Raw genomic sequence first — 22215 nt, 5'->3', positions numbered from 1 at the left:
AGGCACGGACGTCTCACAGTTGGGCTGAAACACTGAATGGCTTCGAGTCTCATTAGAACACCACATGCCACAAATTCTGTGCTGTACCAGCCATCCCCCGTGTGCATGCCGGCAATGGGAAGATGAAAACACTATAAACAATAACATAAACCTGCATCAAAGTGTGAATTCTTAACAGGACCCTGGATGGGAGTTCTCAGAAAACCCCAGGAACATCTTCGTTTCCATTTCTGGGTAGCCGACCTCAGTAACCCTTAACGCAGCTGTAAGACACGCTTAAGCAGTTTTAAATCTTATACTAAAGTCAAAATTCTGTGTCACTGCACAACATTTGCCCAGAATAATAAAACGAAGATTGCGTTTTGCTCATCAAAATCATTCTGTGGCCGCCGCGAGCTGAGGGCTCCAGCTCATCAGGGAGGCACACAGAGCTGTTCCGGCCAGCGCGGGGGTCGCTTAGTTAACTGGACAAGATCTTCCCACGGGATGGGTGCACACCTCTGCTCAAGGAGCTCGGGCTCCCGGCAGCCCCCATGCCTCCCACCTCTTCCCGTCCTCAGCCATCAGCATTCTGAAATGTCCAATGTGCTTAAGACCCCTTTTGGGAAACAAAGCAAACTGATATCGCATTCGATATTCCGAGCCCATGGACGGCAGGGTCGCTCCCCACTGACCCAGCCTCGTGTCTCCTCGGAGCTAACATCTCCAAGCACGTCAGGCCCTCTGCAAACAATTTCACGGTGCTCCCCACCCCAATATTTATTTCAGATTTTTTTTTTGTTTTTTTAGAAGAAGTGTCTGGAAGTGAAAGTTAAGTCACAGATTAGAAAAAAACAAATCTTCAAAGTTCACCCATTATTCAAACAGGAACCAAGATTCCCTGGGGCTCTCAGGCCCCCAACTTGAGGAATCCTAGCATCAGCATCTATAACCTTCCAGGGAACACCACTAAATGCATGAAGCTGCCACATCGGCTGTGATTGATTGAGAATATTTGCGGCTCTGTTATCACACCAACACAATTTCGTGTAAATGCCTTGAAGAAAGATTTCCTTTCAATGGATTTGCTAAAGCAAAGGCTTAACTTGAACTGCCAAGTGATGAGCTTTTTATTTTATTAGGAAGATACTAAAAAAGATATTTTAAATCTTCTGGTTATGCATTTTTTTCTTAAAGGAGATTAGGCCTATCTAGGCTTTAACCGCCAGGACTCCAGGATCTTTTCTTTGTTGGGGGGGCCGCTGGGCTGCTACTGCACTGACTCTCTAGAACTGGGCGCCTGCCGCTCACAGTGCTGGCTGTGCACATGACCAGAGTGGACACTGGCCAGTTTCCTTTTCATTCTGGTGACACCCTCAGGTGGGGCAAGGACCATATGACAATAAAACCTTCAGGTTGATTGTCCTGGGGTCCAGAAAGCAATGCAAAACCTGGAATCCTAAGTGCTCTGACTTTGCCAGTCCCACATTAGAATAAACCCCCCTGGAGGGGTGACTGCCCTGGAGAGGACAGCCCTGATGGGCACCCCCATTCTGGTATGTCTGCTGGAAAACAGGCCCTGCAGAAATCAGGACAGTCGTGGCATCAGAAAGGGAGACTCAGGTGGGGGGATGGAACAGGAAGGGGCTCAGGGGAACTTTCTGGGATGATGGGATGCTCGAGGTCTTAAGGGGGGTGTACCTGTCAAACTCATCAAACTGTGTCCAGGTGATCGTGCATTTTGTTGTATACAACTTACACAAGAAATCAAGTCACAGAACTTCATGCTCCGGAGACCTCAGGGAGATGATGACGGTAACGGATGCTAAGCTTACAGATCCCCTGCTTCACGCCTGTTGGTGCATAAAGCCCTGCAGTGCAGAGCCCCGGCTTGAGGAATGCACCGCACGGAGGAAGACGGTATTTCCTGGGCTTGATAATTCCCTGACCGCCCCTTGACCTGGCCTAGCATGGTGAACTGTCACTGGGGCCACGTGGTCTCAGGCACAGAAGACACACCTGTTTACTGGCCCAATGCTGGTGCAGAAGCATCCAGTCCACGCCTCGATTTGTAGAAACAGACTGTCCTGGACTTGAACAATGACACCCCCAGTACACCTTCCTTAACTTCGTGTGAACTTAGGCAGATCACCTCAGCTCCTCTTGCCTCATGTGGGAAATGTCCATGACACTCCTGAGACACTGTTGTTGTGAGGGTACTATGGGCTGAGTGCATCCCCAGAACTCACAGTGAAGCCGGAGCCCCCAGTGGGATGGTGTTAGGAGGTGGGGTCTTTGGGACGGGGATGAGCTCGTGAGGGGGGAGCCCCATGATGGGATCATTGCCCTGATAAGGGGATGAGGAGCCCAGATCTCTGGTTCCCCCTCTTGCCATGTGCGGGGGCGGGGAGAAGACACTGTCTAGGAGCGAGGAGGTGGGTTCTCGACAGACACCGGATAGGCTGGCACCCTGATCTTGGACTTGCAACCCCCAGGACTGTGAGGAATAAATGCTTGTTGCATAAGCCCCCAGCCTACTGTGCCCTTTACAGCAGCCCGAGCTGATGCAGACAGATGGTTAAATGAGGCAACAGATAAGAAAGTGCTCAGAACAGTGACCGGAACGCGATGGCGATCGATACACGATCGTTGCTGTTACGACAGAAGTCTCATCAGCATGGAGGCAGATTATAAATGTTTGAGAAGAGAGCCTCCCACTCACATTTTTAGTTATTTAATGATGCACTCGGGTGGAGAATCCAGCGCCAGAGGAGAGCCAGCAGTAGAAAACGTCCACCATGCGAGGATGTCCTCGCAACAGCAGATCACCGGGACCGGCTTCTTTGGCAAGCTTTGCGGTTATTTCTTCTCCAGCTTCCCTCCCCAGGCAAAACAAGGCACCCTACCCCTTGGGGAGGAGCTCGAGAAACCTTTGCATTTGCAAACCTCCCAGAACAGCGCCTCCTGCCCCTTCCGCCAGGAGCTTGGGTTCTGGAAAGCTCTGCACACCTGGCCACCAGGTGAGGCTCCCACTGACAGCCTGATGCTCCCTGAAGCTCCAACAGCATCTTTGTGACCTAGCAAAACCTCACAAAACTGGAGGTTAACTTGCAGCTGGAGTCAATGGAAACCACCACCACCCCTGGCCTAGCAGCAGCAGGGCCCACAAACCGCCCCCCCCCGGCCCAGCCCACGCGGCTCACCTTCATACAGCCAGTCACTGAGGCCGTTGTAAATCACGCCCTCCTTCCCCGTCGAGACCACCCGGATGGCCTGCTTCCCGACGTGCGCGCAGTAGTAGATATTGTTTTCGAAGATAAATATCTAACCGGGAGAAGAGAAAACACAGTGTTAACAAGGACGTGGCTCTAAATAGGGTCTCTTGAGAAATCTGAAGTTGGTGACCTGGTTTGCTTTTGCCTGGTGCATTTCTTTCATAGCACAAAGGCAGTGCTGGGATCATGTGGGGCTCGCCCACGTACCCCTACATCGCCAGTTAATCGGAGACCCCAACTTCACACGGTTCGCCCCACGCTCTCACTGGACAATCTGTGGTCTGATACTTTAGGCACTTCCCCATCAAACCGCATCGGTGATTTCCACTATTGTGTTGTTCCCAGCGATTCGGGTTGGCGGGAGAAACCGGAAATGTGGCATTTAGTCCCTCAACAGTCACTACGATTATTTAGTACCACCTCCTCTGTGCCCCTCACAGGAGGCACCGTGATTAATGAGGAGGGACACAGAACGTGCTTTTGCTCTCCCTACAATCCGGTAAGGAAGACCAACTGAACCAGGAAAATGTTCTGACGGAAATAGGGGGAGCTCTGGGAACACGTAATAGGATTTCCTAGCTTAGGTCAAAGGATTCACTGAGAACATGACGGAAAAGATTTTTTTTATTGTGAAAAAATATACACCACACAAAATTTGCCACCATAACCACGGTTAAGTGTATAATTAACTGTGGCACTGAGCACATTCACACTGTCGTGCCACCAACACCACCACTATCTCCAGAGCTTTCCTGTCGTCCCCAGCTAAGATTCTGTCCCCACGAAACACTGACGCTCGCCCCTCCCCAGCCCCTGCCGATCCCGTGTCTGCCATGGGTCTCCACGAATCTGGTGACTCGAAGCACCTCGTGTAAGTGGAATCACACGGTATCTGTCCTTCTGTGACTGGCTTATTTCACTCAGCACAAAGTCCTCAAGGGTCACCTATGCTGCACCAAGTGATGGGGTTTCGAGAAATTGCTGTTCACGCTGAGGGCTCAGTGAAGAGTAGGATGGAGACGGGCCGAGAAGCTCGATGCACAGAAGAAACAGCATGGGAGGAAAGCCGAACTGAGGTGGGCACGGGGTGTCAGCAGAGGTGGACAGGGGCTCCGCGTGAACTGTCAGGTGGTTGGGGGAGCCAGGGGACAGCAGGTGCCGGCTCCTGCAGGGTCTATTCCCTTTTGTGGAACCCCACCAACAGCAAGTAGCCCTTGATGGCAGCCTGAGAAGGGGAGCAATACGGTTAGATGTTGAGTCTTCTGGTGATGAGAAGGCAGTGGGGCCGTGAACAGGGGACCGTGTGGCCGGCCCGGTTATCTGACAGTGCTCACGACGGGGTGTTGGGGGACACCAGCCGGGAGACAGCCAGGAGGGTCCGCTGACTGCACTGAGTGAACCCAGGTGTGGGTGAAGGGGTGACATGAGGCAAAGCCGTTCCTGAGTCTCTGGGTGGTGGTGACCCATTCGTGGAGGAAGAGGATGGTCTCGGTCAGTGGTTCTTGAATTCTGATGCCCACTACAATGATCCAGGGAACCATTAAAAATCCCACTGGCTGGTCCATCAGCCCAGCCCAATGATCAGTACTGAGGGGTGAGAGCCAGGAATCAGAATTTTAAAGAAAGAACCCACATGATTCCAACATGCATCAAAATTTGCAAACCCATGGCCCAGGAGAACCCTAATGTGTCTTGAAGATGTGCAAGTAAAAATGAGACGACAGAGTGTCCGTGATCTGTTGTGCCCCAAGTTTCTGCACCTGCACCCTGCCTTCCGTGCCCATGGGCCATGTCCACGGACACTGAACCGTGTGGACCAGGCACAGGACTCAAACCAGGTGTTTTTCTTTTTAAAAGAGACTAGAAAAAATACTGTCAGTGTCATTTAAGAGACCACAGAGAGAGGGTATTTTGCACAGCACAGGAAAGGGTGGAAATACTTTTTTTTTTTAATTGAAAACGCAGAAAAGGCAGTTTCCCCAGATGGCTCTCACCAATGGCAGATCCGAAAGTACCAAGCGTCAGTTTTCTGCTCAGGGCTCCTGGCGCTTCAAGGATTCACTTCACCAGGAAGGAGCTGGAAAACTTCCAGACACAATATACATCCTAATTTAACTTCAGTAGCTGTTTGTGTGAGTTTGCCTAAGGGAAAGATGTATTACTAAATTTTAACTTCTTTTATGTATTCTAAGTCTATAATAAATTTTTGAATCAAATCAGACCACAGCCAATTAATATTTTGAGTGAGTAAAATGTGCTATGATAGATAGTAAATCTTTTATCACCTTGGCTTTATTTTTAATAGGAGGAAAATGAAAAGAAACACAGTGTAGGGAAGAGTGTGTTCTGCCTGGGAGACGTTTTCTGTTTTCCACCAGACGAGCAGGTGGAGCTCCCGAGGTCGGAGACGAGGGCTGTGCAGTTCTGTGCGTGGAGACGGGCACCGGCAGGGGCCGGGCAGGCACTGGGGCGAGCGGCGGAGTCCTCCACTCCCCACGCCCCGCTCAGCGCACAGGTCATCACCGCGGTTCCGGAACCCTGGGAGTGCCTGGATGCTTTCCCTGTGAGCAGCTGCCCCAGTCCCTGCCTCGCCCCCGAGGTGCAAAGACATTAGCATCCCTACTGCAGGGGGCTATGCCCCTCGCCTGCTGGGGCTGATGCCCCTGGTGTCACCCACAGGGAGCAGGTGTCGTTCCCTCCCCCGATTCATCCACACACCACAGTCCTGGCCCCTTCCTAAAGCACCGTCTCCATCATGTCATTCTGTTCCTTGAAACCTGAAGTGCCTTCTCTCTGGTAACTGTAGGACAGAGTTTAAACGTCTGGCCCAGGGTTCAAAGCCCTCCAGGACTCCGGGACACAGGCCTGACTGTCTCCCTCGCTCTCCCTGCCCTGCAAGAGTTATGGCGGTCTGACGACACAAAGGGACACGATGGGGAGAGGCAGTCCCAGGAGCTCACATTTGCATATGGGGGTCCAGACTCTACCAGCTCAGTCTGCTCCAGACTGCACGTGGAGGCCCACGCCATAGGCTGTGGGAGCACCGAGGGTGTGCTATGTGGCCTGGGCTCGGATTCTTCCTGTCACTAGAGATGGCAGCAGACGCCACGCTGGGGGATGTGACGAGCAAGCTGACGAACTGGAAGCACTTAGAGCAGCGCCCGGCACAGAGCACAGGCTCGACAGCATGTCTGCTATCACTGTCACATCCATCGGGAGGGATCAGGAGAGGCTTCATGGGGGAAGTGACATCTGAGCTAGACTAGCTTCTAATTTTGATCGAGTCCAATTTACCGATCTTTTTTTCTTTTTTTTCTCTTGTGCTTTTTTGTGTCACATCTAACAATGGCCAAGTCCAAGATCATGAACATTTATCCCCATGGTTTCTTCTAAGATTTGTATATTTTTAGCTCTTATATTCGGGCTTTTGATCCATTTTGGGTAATTTTTTTTTACTTATGTTGGCCATGCATTTTTCAAATACTTTATAAACAGTCATTCAGTTTTTATGATAATGCTATGGACAGGCACTAGCCTTGTTTTGAGGATGAAGATATGAGCAGAGGGAGGTAAGTAACTTGACCAACAGCTTGTTGGTCAGTGGTGCAGCGGGGGTTCAAACCAGGTAGCGTGGGGATGTGAAATGCCATGCCCGATGTCGCCAGGGGAGCCAGGAACTCGGGAACTCAGGCGGGTCTGCGGTCTCCACAGCTGTGGCATGCCGCCTCTTTATAGCGATTTGTTAAATAAACAAATGGGTGATTCCTAACCAGCAATGAACCAGAGACCATGGATGCCTGTCTGAGCCACACTGACACTTCACCTTCCCTCTGGCTGCTTCTTTCTCATGCAGAAGAACACAAATGCCCGGGGCGATGTCACAGCGTCACTGTCATCAAGATCTTCTCCTCGGACACAGCAGCCATCACCTGCTGCCCCGGTACCTGGCTTTATTCAGGTCAGCCTGGGTCTGGTGCTGCATGACTGCTGGACTTCACTGGCCCCGAGCCCTTGCCAGCTCCCAGCTCCTATCAGCCGAGCTTCCAGAACCTGTTCCAGTCAAGGGGCTGCCCACCTCTATCTCAGGATGGTCTTTCCTGCTGCGTCTGTGCCGATTCTGCACCTGACAGCTGCTCCGGGGTCCGCAGCTACTCGGTGGAAAGGCTGCTGAGCCAACAAAACCCACCATCACCACCGCAGCCCTGTGATCCCAGGCATGGAGCTCAGCCCTTGATTCTTTCTTCCAGAAAACTTTAAAAACATATGCTCAGATTCGCCCAAAGCAATCAGATGTACGTAAGGCACAGGACACTGACGAAGTGCGTTTGCACTCCTCCCGTGGGATCTCCAAGCTCAAGTACCCACTGGGAACAGAAGACAGTCCCCACGTCCTTGCACACCCGCGATCCTGACACCCCTTCCAAAAGCTTTGCCCATGGGGCTTTCAGGTGTTCCCTCCTCCATACCTTCTCCCTCCTCCTCACTTGACACTGTTTCCCCTGCTGCCTGCCTGAGTCCCAGTCCTCCTGGGAGCCTGTGCTGGGCTCCATCCTCTCAGGAGGCCTCACGTCCGCTGATCTCCCTCTGCCCGCCTCTCCTCACCAACACGCACGCGGCTGCATGTGGAGAGGCTTTGGAAAGAGGGAGCACGAAGATCCGGGCAGAGAAGGTGAGAGAGATTAGAAGTGGGGCAGGATGGTCCCTGCTCTGCGGTCACAGCCCACGGGCCAGCGGCGGGGGCCTTCACGAGGGAGCTGGAATAAGAAACGTCAGGTCTTTCCCGAGGTGACAAATCAGCCTTGAGGAGAGTCCATTTTCTGTCCCTGCCCAGAACTCGGGCACAGCGGCTGGTGGAGATGGTCACAGACAGGCACCCACAGGGCCCGGCGACGCCTGTCCCTCCGAAGACTTGCTCTCCTCCGAGACCTCACCAGTAACTGCCGTGAAGAAAGGGTTGTAAGCATGTCAGTGTACAAACCAGTGAGAGCCTACGTCAGCGGCCGATGCTCCAGCAGCATGAGCTAGACAGACCTTCCCTCCTCGTGCACGCGGCCTGAGCCGACAGGGACACTGGGGCCACACATCCCTGGTACCCAAGTTTCTCCTCAGCTGACAAGACTCCGGTTTGATGGAGCTGGGCCTGCTGCTATCTCCTTGGTTCCCCAGCCGCCCTCCCCGCTCCGGGGGCCGCACCACCTCTGCACACAGACACGTTAGTCTTTTAAATGGAATACATTTAAATTAATTTCACGAGAACTTGAGGGGTGGAAGGTTTTCTGGCATCCTGACCTCCAGCTCACTTTGGAGCCCAAGATCTCAAGCCAGCCTCCAGAGAGCAGGGGCGGCCATCCAGACCACACCCTGAGGACGAGATCTGTGCCAGTCTTTGTCCCTCAGTGCGGAAGGGCAGAGTTTTAGGCAATGGGAGAAGGCTGTCACTCCTGAATTCACAGCCAAAAAAAAAAAAAAAAAAACTTTTGGAAAGCAGAACTTGTGGAAATTTTAAAGATCAAAGGCAGGGAACCTAAAAAGTCTAGAGATGTTAAGAAAAAAGAGGTAGGGTGACTTCGGAGGAGTTGGGGGGGGGTTCTGGATGTGGCAGCTGTCGGGGGCACGTTAAGTTTTATGAAGGAGGCCGAAAGAAAAGAGGCCATATGAGCTCATTTGATAGGAATACGTACACTGCAGTCCCTCCTACATGCCCGGCTGCAGGACGCCATCCAGAGGGGCTGCTGGCCTGAAACTCTTCCCTAACTCAAGTCCTTGCAAGAGCCAGCGTGGTCGCGCTCCCCCCAAAACCACGTTAGCAAGTGCGCTACGAGAAGGCTGGACAATTGTACTGGGGCTTTATTCCTTCTTGTCTGAAAACTGTAGTGAAATTAATGCAGGCTGTAACACATCAGCTGTGCGAAGTCTTCTCTCCAGCAGGGCTGCTCCACATTCCCCTTTCCCCAGAGGCCGAGGTATGGAGCCCCTCGGAGTCACGTCCCATCTCAGATGTCCTCTTGCCAGGCCCCGCTCATTTCTGCTGGGCAAGGCCCACTGCACCGGCCGGGGCCTGCTCTCAGCCCAGCCAAATCGCCCTGCGAGACCAGGCCTGGCAGAAGCTTCCCCTCCACTTTCTGAGGGCCTGATGCGTGACTCTGGCCTGCCTCCCGAGAGATGTCAGGAAGTACAAGCCAAACAGGACTGGAAATACAAAGTATATCTCCTCACTATTCCTTACAAAACACTTCACATTTTTATTAGTCTGATTTTTTAATAAGCACTTCTGATTAAATATGGTAGACACTCATGGTTACAGTAAATTCTGTGAAAGTTCAATTAATTGGAATTCTCTGGAGGAACATGAACTTTCAGTTCAACCGATTTTCCAGGTGAATTCTTGAATTAAAGAAAAGATCTTTTTGGCTTCAGTCTTTATTAGGGAAATATTTCCATGTTTTTCTGCTTTCCTGATTTACTAAATAGAATGAGGTACCCCGCATGGATTTATTACTGAGTAAGGACCTTGTGTTGCCTAAGACCATCTACATAAACAGACATTTTCATTGCCTAGTACTGCGGGTCGACGGACGGGACGGGATCTCTCTCCATCCTCAGAGTCGTTTTCCTTGATGCTGTGTGTGTTGGTGGATCTTTTGCGTAAGTGGTGTACCCCAATATTTAGGATGTTAGTTAGCTGGGTTTTGACTAATTGAGGCTTTGACTTGTTTTGGAATCTGAGAAGCTGATGAAACTTCAGCTGACTCAATAGAAATCAACATTTGTCCGTGGAGCGTGGGTATTAAGTGCTAACTGATACCCTCAGTATTTCTTTCTTTTTTATAATAATTTTTTATTATATTATGTTAGTCACCATACAGTACATCCCCAGTTTTTGATGCAATGTTCCGTGATTCATTACTTGCATATAACACCCAGTGCACCATGCAACACGTGCCCTCCTTAATACCCGTCACCGGTCTATCCCGATCCCCCACCCCCCTCCCCTCTGAAGCCCTCAGTTTGTTTCCCAGAGTCCACAGTCTGTCGTGGTTCATTCCCCCTTCTTTTTACCTCCCCTTCCTTCTTCCTTTTCTTCTCCTACCGATCTTTCTACTTCTTATGTTCCATACATGAGTGAAACCATATGATAATTGTCTTTCTCTGCTTGACTTATTTCACTTAGCATAATCTCCTCCAGTTCCGTCCATGTTGCTGCAAATGTTGCGTAATCGTTCTTTCTGATGGCTGAGTAATATTCCATTGTATATGTGAACCACATCTTCTTAATCCAGTCATCTGTTGAAAGGCATCTCGGCTCCTTCCACAATTTGGCTATTGTGGACAATGCTGCTATGAACATTGGGGTGCATATGGCCCTTCTCTTCACTACGTCTGTATCTTTGGGGTAAATACCCAGTAGTGCAATGGCTGGATCATAGGGTAGCTCAATTTTTAACTTTTTAAGGGACCTCCACACTGTTTTCCAGAGTGGCTGTACCAACTTGCATTCCCACCAACAGTGTAAGAGGGTTCCCCTTTCTCCACATCCTCTCCAACATTTGTTGTTTCTTGCCTTGTCAATTTTTGCCATTCTAACTGGTGTAAGGTGGTATCTCAAGGTGGTTTTGATTTGAATTTCCCTGATGGCTAATGATTTTGAACATTTTTTCATGTGTCTGTTAGCCATTTGTATGTCTTCATTGGAAAAGTGTCTGTTCATATCTTCTGCCCATTTTTTGATTTGATTATTTGTTTCATGTGTATTGAGTTTGAGAAGTTCTTTGTAGATCTTGGATACTAGTCTTTTATCTGTAGTGTCAGATACCCTCAGTATTTCTAAATCAGATTCAGAGGTGACAATAAGACGCATATCTGCACGTGCACAGGGTGATTACGACAAAGCTCACGGGGACATCATAGCTAGAGAGGGAGCTAATTATCTCAGGAATCAAGGAGGAGATAATTACTGTAATCAGGTGCAAGTTAGCTTTTAGTTCTGGAAAATCCAGGCCAACAGGGAAGCATCCTGAACAGCTCAGTGCTTGGCAAAAAGCAACACAGGTCAGGATGGAATGATGACGTGAAAGGAACACAGTACTCACAGTAGAAACCTCAATTCTAGTTGAGACCGCTAGCTGCCAGCTTCGTGTGGGTCGCTCGCTGAACCTATAGAGATCCAATACGAGGTCGTATTGGATCTCTAGGATTTCCTCCAGCTTCTACATTGTTCAACACTGAAGTCTCATGACTATCCAGGTCAGGAAAAGGAATTTCAACATTCAAAGTGAACCCAACACGTTAGCATCAAAGGGGAACGTGGATTCTCCATACAGCAGCTGAAAACCCTCCATGATCATATAATCCCAGGTCCCTTTCATTGGCCCAGTAGACTTCCCTAATCTTGAGAAGCCATCCTGAGGGCAGTGATTACTTAGTAGTTGCTGTTCCCCTTGCTTTCACTTCTTCTCTTGAGTTACCCATTTCCCGAGCAAGCACAATTTTGCTAATGTTTCCATAGCAAATAAGGATAAAAGATCCTGTTATCTAGGATATGAAATTTGATTCATAGGGTGAAACACAGAACTGTCTGGATGGGGCATGGGAGTGACTAGCACTCACCATGGGCTTGGCAGTCATCATAAGGAAGTTACTAAGCAAATATTCCTAAAGCAAAGTGATCATCTTTGCTGCAGGCCATCCCGATCCCACAGGACATACTACGCATGGTTAGCTCACATCAGCAAACTACACACAAATAAAATACATCACCAGAACATGGATATTGTGTCTCTAAGTCTTGCAGCCTGGTCAGCATATCTTTTAGGAGATTGGTGAAGAAGCAAAATGCTGACGGCTGCGGGCAGTCTGTCCGTGGGAGGCCGCCACTGAGCAGGCTCATGTGTCTACATGGCTCTGATTTCTAGACGTACAGTAAATGCCACCTCCAGTCCTTTGAATGGCCTCAATAGGTCCCATAGCAGCAAGCTGGAATGAGCAACTGTAGCTAAGGGACTGAAAAATCCTGCTGTGGGGGCCATCTGGAACTTAATGGTTGGTCCCGTCAGCATGGAAGTTGACTCTGGGCTAATTTTGTTTGTCTTGGACACCCGGTGTGGGTAGATAGGGACTCTAAAGGTAGGTGATGCTATTTCTGATACCCTGCATATGGTCGAGGGGAGCTGTATATATACTGGGTGGAAGCTGGAGCTGTGACTCCCCCAGGTGCATGGCTCCCATCACTGGGCACTTCCCCATGGGGTCTGGAAGCTATGACCACGGCTCAAGAGGGCAGCAGGGCAGATTCCACACCCGCCTATAGGGTCCTGTCTACTGGGCAGTGGGGACAGGGGAGCTAGTGGCCACTTTATGGCAGTGGGGGGACTGCTTCATGTGATCCTGTAGGACAGGTGCACCTCCCAGCCAGCCAGCCAACAGCTCCTGTCTATAGTCTTCTGAGCCAAACTGATGGCAAGCATGCCTTTCATGGACTTTCAAGTCAGCATGTTTGCTCGATCGATACAAGACCAGCACGGGGGACTCGGAGCAGCCTCAGGCTCCGAGGGCATCCCATCCTCCCTGGGTTCGTGTCAGGAGAAACCAATGATGGCGGGAATTCCGAGTCTTTCCTGGAGTGAAGTGATTTGGGAGTAATTACATGGACAGTCACCAACACCAAAGGAGGACACAGTGAAACAGCACTGGGTTTCTTTGGAAAGCAAACTGGCTGGCTGAGATCACACAATCAGCTTGTCTACGAGGGCAGCAAACCCCACCAACCTCGGGACACATGTATTCACCATTATTACAGCATATGTAGAAAAAAGGAAAGATGTCATAATCCTACAGACCACATGTATACACAAAACATGACTATTAAAAGAGACTTTGTTGTATTTTATTCCTTCCCAGAAGTGTATGTGTGTGTGTGTGTGTGTGCTGATGCGTGGGTATAAAATCAAGTTTTTAATAGAACTAAGGTCATATAACATATATGATTTTGCATACCATTTTAAGATTTATATCAAAAATGCTTCCCCACATTATGAAGCATCTCTGAGACATGCCTTTCAGGAGCCATTAATTACGTTCCTATTTTTGACACGAATCTGTTTTTATTACAATAAAAATGCTATTGCTGCATCTTTGTATAAAAATCTTTGCCTGTATCTGCAATATCGCCCTAGAATAAGTTCCTATGAGTGGAAAGCATGAACCACATTCACTGTGCGATGAAAAGAATGGGTAAAGGACATGAGTGGGTACGTGAAAGACCCACACAAAGTCCCGGAAGATACAGAAGCATTTGTCGTCACAAATAACAAAGAGAAATGTTATTACAGAGGGACTATTTTATCAAATTATCAAAGACCAAACAACAATGACACCCAACATTGCTAAGAGTGGAGCACACTCTTCTGATGGGAACAGAAACTGATAGGATAGAACATTTATGCAAAGCAGCCAGCAAAGCTCATCAAAAGAGACTTTTTGTGTGTGTAGATTATGTGAGGAAGACCGCTGTAGACGAAGTGCGACTGGCCCTTCCAAACCATGTGTACAGACGGATGACAGTGGGAAGCCGCAGTCTCTGAACCAAAGGGTAATGACACCAACGTGCACATGTGTGCTCATGTGCGGTCCCCGTGCCCCCACCAAGCCAGGAGAGCAGTTCTCCCACCACTCAGAGCTCAAGGTCAGGAACTGACCTGTAGACTGATCTGTAGATGAAATTAATTCTTTACTTGCTCTGTTTTTCTCTCCCATTACTTGTATTTTGGCCATTCCTCTGCTCAGCTGGGCAAGGAAGTCACCTCTATTATCCTAGTTTAGAACCGCACCTGGAGAACGATGGGTTGGGGGGGTGCTAAGGCTGTTGATCAACGAGAGGCTTTAAGGTTTTTGGTAATTCTTATCCAGTTTGGGGTATCTTCATCAAGCTCACAAACACCCACTCGAGCATCTCCGATGCGCCAGGCTGGGCGCTAAGCCTGTGCTGTGTGGGACCACATCGGATCCGGGCAGTGACGACAACCCTGTTTACCTGGGCGAACATTTCATATTTCCCAGTACACCCGTTAGCCTGAAATTCAGAGCACTTGGTTCTTACACTGGTTCTCGTTCAGGGAGCTGTAGGACGTGACAAAAATTGCTTAACTTGAGGGGCGCCTGGGTGGCACAGCGGTTAAGCGTCTGCCTTCGGCTCAGGGCGTGATCCCAGCGTTATGGGATCGAGCCCCACATCAGGCTCCTCCACTAGGAGCCTGCTTCTTCCTCTCCCACTCCCCCTGCTTGTGTTCCCTCTCTCTCTGGCTGTCTCTATCTCTGTCGAATAAAATAAAAAATAAAATCTTTAAAAAAAAATTGCTTAACTTGTCCCACCCTCAAAATACGGAGAACCACACTGGCCACACCTGTAGGAGACAATTTACGGGAGGAAACCTTGAAGGTCCTGAAGTACATTTAAAAGTAATGTATGATCAAGAGAACACGTATCATCAGCCCACCTGATCCTCACTACAGACAGCCCCACTCTGCAAACAGGGTCCCTGCAGCTGCTCACACACTTCCTTGCAAAACGCAGGGTCCCCCATCATAGCCCACATCCACTCCAGCAAATGCCAACCCAAACCAAGAGTAAAGACCAGGAACTCCACACTAACGACCCTCCCAGCAAGCAGCCTTCAAACTCGAGGAAAGCCTCCTTGTCAAAGTCATCCGCCCAGAAAAATCTCTCAGCATCCTCTCACCCACTGGATACACATTTTAACGTGGAGAGTTCGGATGTGTTATTTTTTTTCAAAGCTGAGAAAAAGGTCTCAAAATAAAATTATGTTCATGCATTTATTTGACCCCTCATGTTCAGCGGCCACCATGATGCTACCGACCCCCACACCAGAGCTGAAGAGTTTCACGCTCACTAAGTGCACGCGATGCTCCTGGTGGAGCCAGGAAGGCAGAGAGGTGGCTGGGTTGGGGGGCAGCAACCAGCATTCTGCCTGCAGGAATACGTGTGCAAGCACCGAGTAAACCCTCCTTGAGGCAGTGGGTCTCTGAGGCTCCAGGGCCATCCAGGACGGCCTGGTTGTGTTCCTGAAATCCCCAGGCTGGGAAGTGTTGGTGGGAGGGGGCACAGCACCCGACTCGGCCTGGGCAATGGGATCCTTTGGTGATGACTTTGGAGTGGGCATGGAAAGGGTGAGCAGAGGCCAGCCAGGCGGAGGAGGGACAGGGCCGTGCAGCAGACAGAGGCACGTGGAGGCATCTGGTGCAGAATGCAGGACGCCGGAGGGGCCGATCAAGGCAGGCAGTGTGGAGGATGTGGTGGAGAAGAGGCAGGGAGAGCTGAGGCGGGTCCTGCCGTCCACGATAATGCCTTTGTGCTTTCTTCTGAGGACAGGAGACCCAGAAGGCTCCGGTGGTCACTGGTTGTCAGCTGCCCTAAATGAGGGCGTGTGCACGCTGTGCTCTCCATGACCATCCCGCTGCTATGCAGGAACAGGGGGTGACGAGTGGACAAGGGATCCCAGTGGGGCAGTCCCCTCCGAGGGACAATGGCACCGTGGGCCGGGGGCTGGCCATGGGGATGCTGCCTGGACACGGGTTAGAGGAGCGGCAGTGTGAGGGCCTCTCGGACTCTGACCCCTGCAAGTAGATGGATGCTGGTGCCACTGGGGATCCCTGGAGCAGGTCAGGTAGGAAACCATGACCCCACCTTAGATGTAGGGTGTGGACAGTCCAGACAGATGTGACCACTCGCCCTTGGTCTGGAGCGGTCTTTGTGTCTCAGGCTGTCGGTGAGATGAGCAGCTCGTTGACCCTGAACAACCTTGGGCCATGGTGGGATCCTGCCCCTTCCTTCCTCTTCCATCTTCAGTGGTGCCACAGCCCACGCCTTGACCCTGTGCAGTCCATGGCAGCCCCTGGACAGGGCCACGCGGGCCCGCGCGTTCCAGGTCTCTGCTCCAAGGGGACTGGTGATCCCTTAGCCCCTCAACCCACTGGCACCCGGGAGGCGTCACGACATAACTCATCATGGGTGTCAGCGCTAACTGCTGATCAAGTTGTCCTTCTTTAAAGGATTCAGTGTGGGAGGGACACTTAAAAGCTGCACAAAGGACCTCTAACAGGCTTTCAGGCCACGCAGCAAACTGCTCGAGAGAGGGCCTCTGACCCTTCTCCAAGGGAGATTGCCTCCTTCCCCTGAAATCACAGAATCATTGATGTGCTTTAATGTCCAACATGGCTGCACCTGTCTGTCTACCAATAGAAAGACAACTGTATTTACTGTATTACCCTTAAGAGAATCTTTGCTTCTGTTTCACGGCTCGATGTTTTGGCTAACCACTTGGTGGCGATCTCCACTTTCTGTTGGTCTAGTCTGAAGCTGTTCATCCCTATTCCAGTGGCTCTGGAGCTGTCTGTGAGAGCCACTTTCTGCCCTGGCCACCACCACCGGCACGTGGCCCAGGCCGGGGTGCTCCAAGGACCTGCCCCTAGCCCAGTGATACTCAGTGGTAGGTCCGTGACACACACTGACCAGCCAAGGTTCTCTCTCAGCATTTTCCTGATAGTTTTGAGGCTGATGGCTTCTTGCCTCTGGGTCCTGGGGTATAAGGGTACAGAACCGGAGGTCCCAGAAGTTATTTGTATTCCTGACCCCATGAACAATGTCTGTTTTCAGTGGGAGAGAGTAAAATAAACTCTTTTTTAAAAAAAGATTTTATTTATTTATTTGACAGAGAGACAGACAGCCAGTGAGAGAGGGAACACAAGCAGGGGGAGTGGGAGAGGAAGAAGCAGGCTCCCAGTGAAGCAGGGAGCCCGATGTGGGGCTCGATCCCAGGACCCTGGGATCACGTCCTGAGCTGAAGGCAGATGCTTAATGACTGAGCCACCCAGGTGCCCCGAGAGTAAAACAAACTCTTAAAAAATGTAGACCTGAGGAGAGATGCAGGAGGAGAAAGGAAAGCAAGAAAGCAAGATAGGTCGAGGGAGAGACAGGTGCACACCTGAGGATTTGCTCCAGCACCTGGATACAGCTATGCCTGATGCCAATTCTGCCTATCTCTGGTATGTAACAGATTTTATTTTTTGTTTACTCTAGTTTAGCTTGGAATGCTATCCCTTAAAACTGAAAAATCCTGGGACTATATACACTTCTTTTGCTACAGACACTCTGCTTCCATGGTCTGCCCCTCTCCCTCCTCTGCAAAGCTCTTCCTTGTGTAGTTATTGTGGATAATAGCCAGTCTTTATTCTCCAGGAGCTTCTTGTCTGGTCCAGGCACATTCTCATCCATTCTTGGAAAGCATTTATATATATATATAAAACTATGGCAGACCATAAACACCAGCTTGCGTGCTGCATGCAATCATCAGCATTCTGGATTCTCATCCCCACATTTTCCAAGGGATAGCTTTGGGGGTTTGATTTTTTCTGGCTCACTGAAGGCGGCGTCTGATGCAATGCAGAGATTTATAAACCTTGGAGGCTCGCAGTTGTAGAGATGAGGGTAAATCAACAGAATCGATGGTAAGCAGGTGCCTGATCTGGTGGGTAAAGCACTGATGCGGCCATCAAAGATCACTTTTGAATAAGCCTGAATCAACCCAAGCAAATCGTTTGCCGCCACAATGGACTCCTTGAGTATTCTCTTGCTCCTTTCAGCCTCCAGAATTCTTGCTCAGCTTGAGTCCGAATGCCCTGAAACGGTCTCCTGCCATTCCACTGCATGGCCTGTCTCGTGCAGAGAGCGACGGCTGCCCCTTTGCTCTCTGGAGCGTGCGTGCAGTGCCTCCCGCTTCCTCCCCGATACTAAACTCTCCTACTACTTTGAATCCCCACAAAATGTAGTCTCCAAGAACACGGAGACCTGACCTGTGTTTCTTTTCATGCCCACGTCAGAACCCTGCAGACAGTTGGTGCTAAGTATTTGTTGATTAGTGGAATCATACCAATGATTCCAAAGGTAGTAACTACTATTTGTTGAGGGCTCACTACGGTGTCAAGCACTGACAGGTGCTCTGTATATTTTTATTTCATACTCATAGAGTACGTCCTATTAGCCATTGTTCTGCACTTTCAAATATTAATTTTCTTAATCCTCTGGGATAGGTATGACTATGGATTATTTTTCCCTTTTTAGGGAGAGGGAAAGTAGGACTCAGAAAGGTCACACCTGCCCAAGATGGTGCACCTTGTCTGTGGAAGAGACAGGACTCTTCGAGTCCATGATCTGTGGCCTCTTCTTGTCCAGACACCTTGGAAAGGCTCAGAAAGGTTAAGCTTTGGCCAAGGTCGCACTGCTGGTAAATGGCAGAATTAGAAAACCTTATTTTTTGATCATGATGGCCAAGGATGGCCCAGGGCCAGCAGCAACCACAGTGCCTGGGAACATGTTCGAAACGCTAACTCTCAGGCACTGCCCCAGACCAGGTGGGTCTTAGCAAGTCCCCCAGTGACGGTGATGCACACGGAAATGTGGGAACCCCTGCGTTAGGTCTTGTTGCCTCTCCCAGACCAACATAATCAACAATTCTGAGCAATTCTCTGGGTAAGAATGACTGGACCGCTGGGTCTTTAGAGAAGCAGGTCTGAAGGAAAACACAAATGTGAACTGAAAAGTCTCTGTGAGCACTGAGTTCACTGGTAGCAATCTGTCTCTGGCCCTCTCTCGCCTCATCAACCCTTGTATATACTGCACTTAACATGAGGTCTCCTCGGTTGCCAAAAGTAGTCTTCTGCTCCGAAGAAGCAAATGTCCCAATATCTTCCTAAGGTGATGGAAAAATTCCCCCTTTTTTTTTTCCCCACAGTAAGTTTCTGGGCCTTTTTGCATGTAGTCCAAACATGAATGACCTCTGGCTGCCAGCATGTGACCTCTGGAGCTGTTTCTTGTGAACCTTCTTCCGAGCTCGCTGGTTGGAACACCTGAGTGTACCAGGTGTCTGCAGGGCAGTAGTGTCTGGAGTGAGGCTATGGGGAAGCCACAAACACCCTTCCCAGACAGGCCAGCTCATCCCATTCATGCGCTGGCCCTCTGACGTTCCCAGGCCACCGGTCTTGGAACTTTATTCTTCTCCAAGGTGACGTGAAAAACAGCCCATCTCTTCAGCAAGGAGGGGCTCATTATCTAGTCTATAGATTATTCAAGGTCTTTGACGCTCCTATTTCCTCCTCCCGAGCTTGCTCCTACTCATTAGCAGATCCCCAGAGGGCGGGCAGGGGAGGGAGAGAGCGTCTCACTCAGAAGCCCTCCATGCCTGGCACTTCTGCTCACGAGACTGCCGCTGCCATGGCGCTGGGGGGCTGCACGCCCCCTGTCCCTGCTGCCTGTACCCCTCCATCACCGATCTCTCGTCCTCTCGTATTTACACAGTGAAAGGAAGTAAGAGATGAATGGGTCGGGGCGCCTGGGTGGCTCAGTTGGTTAAGCGTCACAGGTCATGATCCTGGGGCCCTGGGATCAAGTCCTGCATCGGGCTCCCTGCTCAGCGGGAGCCTGCTTCTCCCTCTCCCTCTGCAGCTCCCCTCCCCCCTCTCTCTCTTGCGCGCTCTCTCTCTCTCAATAAATAAATAAATAAATAAAATCTTTTTTAAAAAGATGAATGGACCAAGACCAGGTAATTCACAAGAAAAGATAGCATGGGTATTAATTTGTGGAAAATTTATGGAAAACTATCAATTTACTATTAAATACATGCTAATTTAATCAAGCAGATATAATTACATATACACTGACTTAAATAGTTACGCAATTGGATTGTATTAGCAAAGATTTTTTTAAACCATAGAATCATCAATATTTTTTAAACGTAAGACCTGATATTGGTGCATATGCTGTGAGAATGGGCGAGAACGCACATGTACAACTTGGAATTATACACGAAGAACCTCAAAAGAGGGGTCATATTTTTTGACTGTGTAATTCCACATCAAGAACATTTTAGGCCCAAGGTATTCTACTCCATCAATTCTAATACTGAATGTTATAAATAGTCTAGATGTCCCACAAGAGTATGGTTATTTAAATTTCTATAAATGCATTCAATGAAATATATAACTATTAAAAATTATGTGTACAAGTATTTAATTATATAAAATGCTAATTGCATTATAATAGGCAAAAAGGTTAGGATATAATACTACTTTGAATTGTATGAAGAACACATCTACTCTTGGAAGCAACATTAAGAAAAGACACTAAAATATTAACAGCAGTTATCTGTGAATACTGGGTCTATTCATACTATTATAAGAAGTTCTTTTCTCTTTTTTTGTGAAATCTTTTCTATGTTCTGTGTTATTTTTACAATGGGAAAATCAAAATATAATAACAATTAATTAGCTAGCTAAAATGAGCCTGACCCCAAGACTGAGAATCTCAGCGTAAGAGAACAAACGGGTCACCATCCTAACACCCGCAGGATGTCATGTGCTATGGGAGAGGGTCTGGAAACCAGTGTGTACCACACAAGGGGGTGCAGCAGAGCCAAAGGGAGACGGCGAGTCACCAAAGCCTTCCCACGAGAGGCGGCGTCTTTTACTTTCAACACTACCCCCGTACCACCTTGACCTTGTTTTCTTCCATTATTGCCTCTTTTTGAAAACCAGTCCCTGCATCAATCGATAATTCATATTAAAAGCACTAAATAACATTCTGGAGACAGAAAGAGAAGGTGAGAACCCTCGGGCTCTCATGACATGTTGCTCCACGGGATGAACAGACCTAATTGGGTGCCTGTTTCGCTGCCAAATGGACCTCAGCTCACAGGAGGAACTCCTGGGGACAGCAGGGTGCCGGGCTCCAATGCCCAGGGCTGAATGAGGTTGGAGGGACAGAGGAGCGGCGCTCCAGCCTGGAGGGCTGCCCTGCCCTTCCTGTCCTGCACTCAGGGATGGGTGTTCCACACACACCGTCTGACTCGGCCCACGGGGATGGGTGTTCTGCACACACCGTCTGACTCAGCCCGCAGGGATGGGTGATCCACACACACCGTCTGACTTGGCCTGCGGGGATGGGTGTTCTGCACACACTGTCTGACTCGGCCTGTGGGAATGGGTGTTCTGCACACAGGGTCTGACTCGGCCCGCAGGGATGGGTGTTCTGCACACACCAGCTGACTCAGTCACCAGTCACAGGCCATACCTGGAAGCCCCAGGCTGAGGGAAGGCAGTGTGAGGGCACAATTGGAGTTTCGGGTCACGTGTCTCGGGGTATTTAAAGTTCCCGAGGGGAGGCAGCTCTGGGGTCGGGGAGTCTAGACTCAGTCCGCAGCGACATGTCCCTGTCCTACTCTGCAGAGCCCAGGTCGGCCCCGTCTCGTGTAGGAAGCCTCCTCAACAACCTTCACCCCACCTTCTCCAAATTCACGGGACACCAGATCACTCCCATGCGGCTGAGAGCACTGTCATCCCTCTGCCCTGTAGCCATCACTTAGCACATTCCCTTGTCTCAAAAACGTGGAGGTAAGACTCCTTTCTAAAGCTGTGTGATAACGTTCTTAGATTATGTCATGGATACATGTCCCCGCCCTGGAGACTTGTCTGTGGCAGAGCAACTGCCCTGTTTGCCTGGGACACCCCCAGTGTTAGTACCAAGCCTCAGAGAAACTGGGACAGCTGGTCACCCAGGGTTTAGGAGACTCATCAGGAGTGGGGAGGTTGCAAGGGGCCTTAAGGGACCAGAAGCTGATCTTCATTATTTATATCATGGACTGAAAACTCCTGGGACAGGTTGAAAATGTGTATAAACCCGAAATTTCCATCTTCTTATACAGATACACACATCTGTTCACAAGCCTTCATGCATGTACAGGTGTAACTGTTCCAATGACGCTGGGGTGGGTGTTTCGGCAGAGTTGTTTTTGCTCAGGTTTAGCCAGAACCTTCCAGGGTCTTCTAGACTCTTGGGAGCCACATGCCTGTGAAGGTCACATGACAGGGAGCTGTGCCCGCAGCTGGGGAGGAGGGG

At 49.8% G+C, this 22215-nt stretch overlaps 1 protein-coding gene across 2 annotated transcripts in view; it reads right to left on the bottom strand.

Annotated features, from left to right (window-relative positions):
- The window catches only part of DPP6 (dipeptidyl peptidase like 6), an 883822-nt gene that overhangs the window by 119844 nt on the left and 741763 nt on the right, over nucleotides 1-22215 (bottom strand). For both annotated transcript variants that reach the window (XM_044392285.3, XM_044392287.3), the window contains exon 8: nucleotides 3183-3303. In XM_044392285.3, the coding sequence (XP_044248220.2) occupies nucleotides 3183-3303 (121 nt within the window). The remainder of the gene's footprint in view (nucleotides 1-3182; nucleotides 3304-22215) is intronic.

This window comes from Ursus arctos, unplaced genomic scaffold (genome assembly GCF_023065955.2).
Source record: "Ursus arctos isolate Adak ecotype North America unplaced genomic scaffold, UrsArc2.0 scaffold_3, whole genome shotgun sequence".
In the NCBI taxonomy this organism is placed as follows: Eukaryota; Metazoa; Chordata; class Mammalia; order Carnivora; family Ursidae; genus Ursus; species Ursus arctos.
Note: the sequence above shows the minus strand (reverse complement) of the source record. Positions and strands in the feature narration are given on the sequence as shown.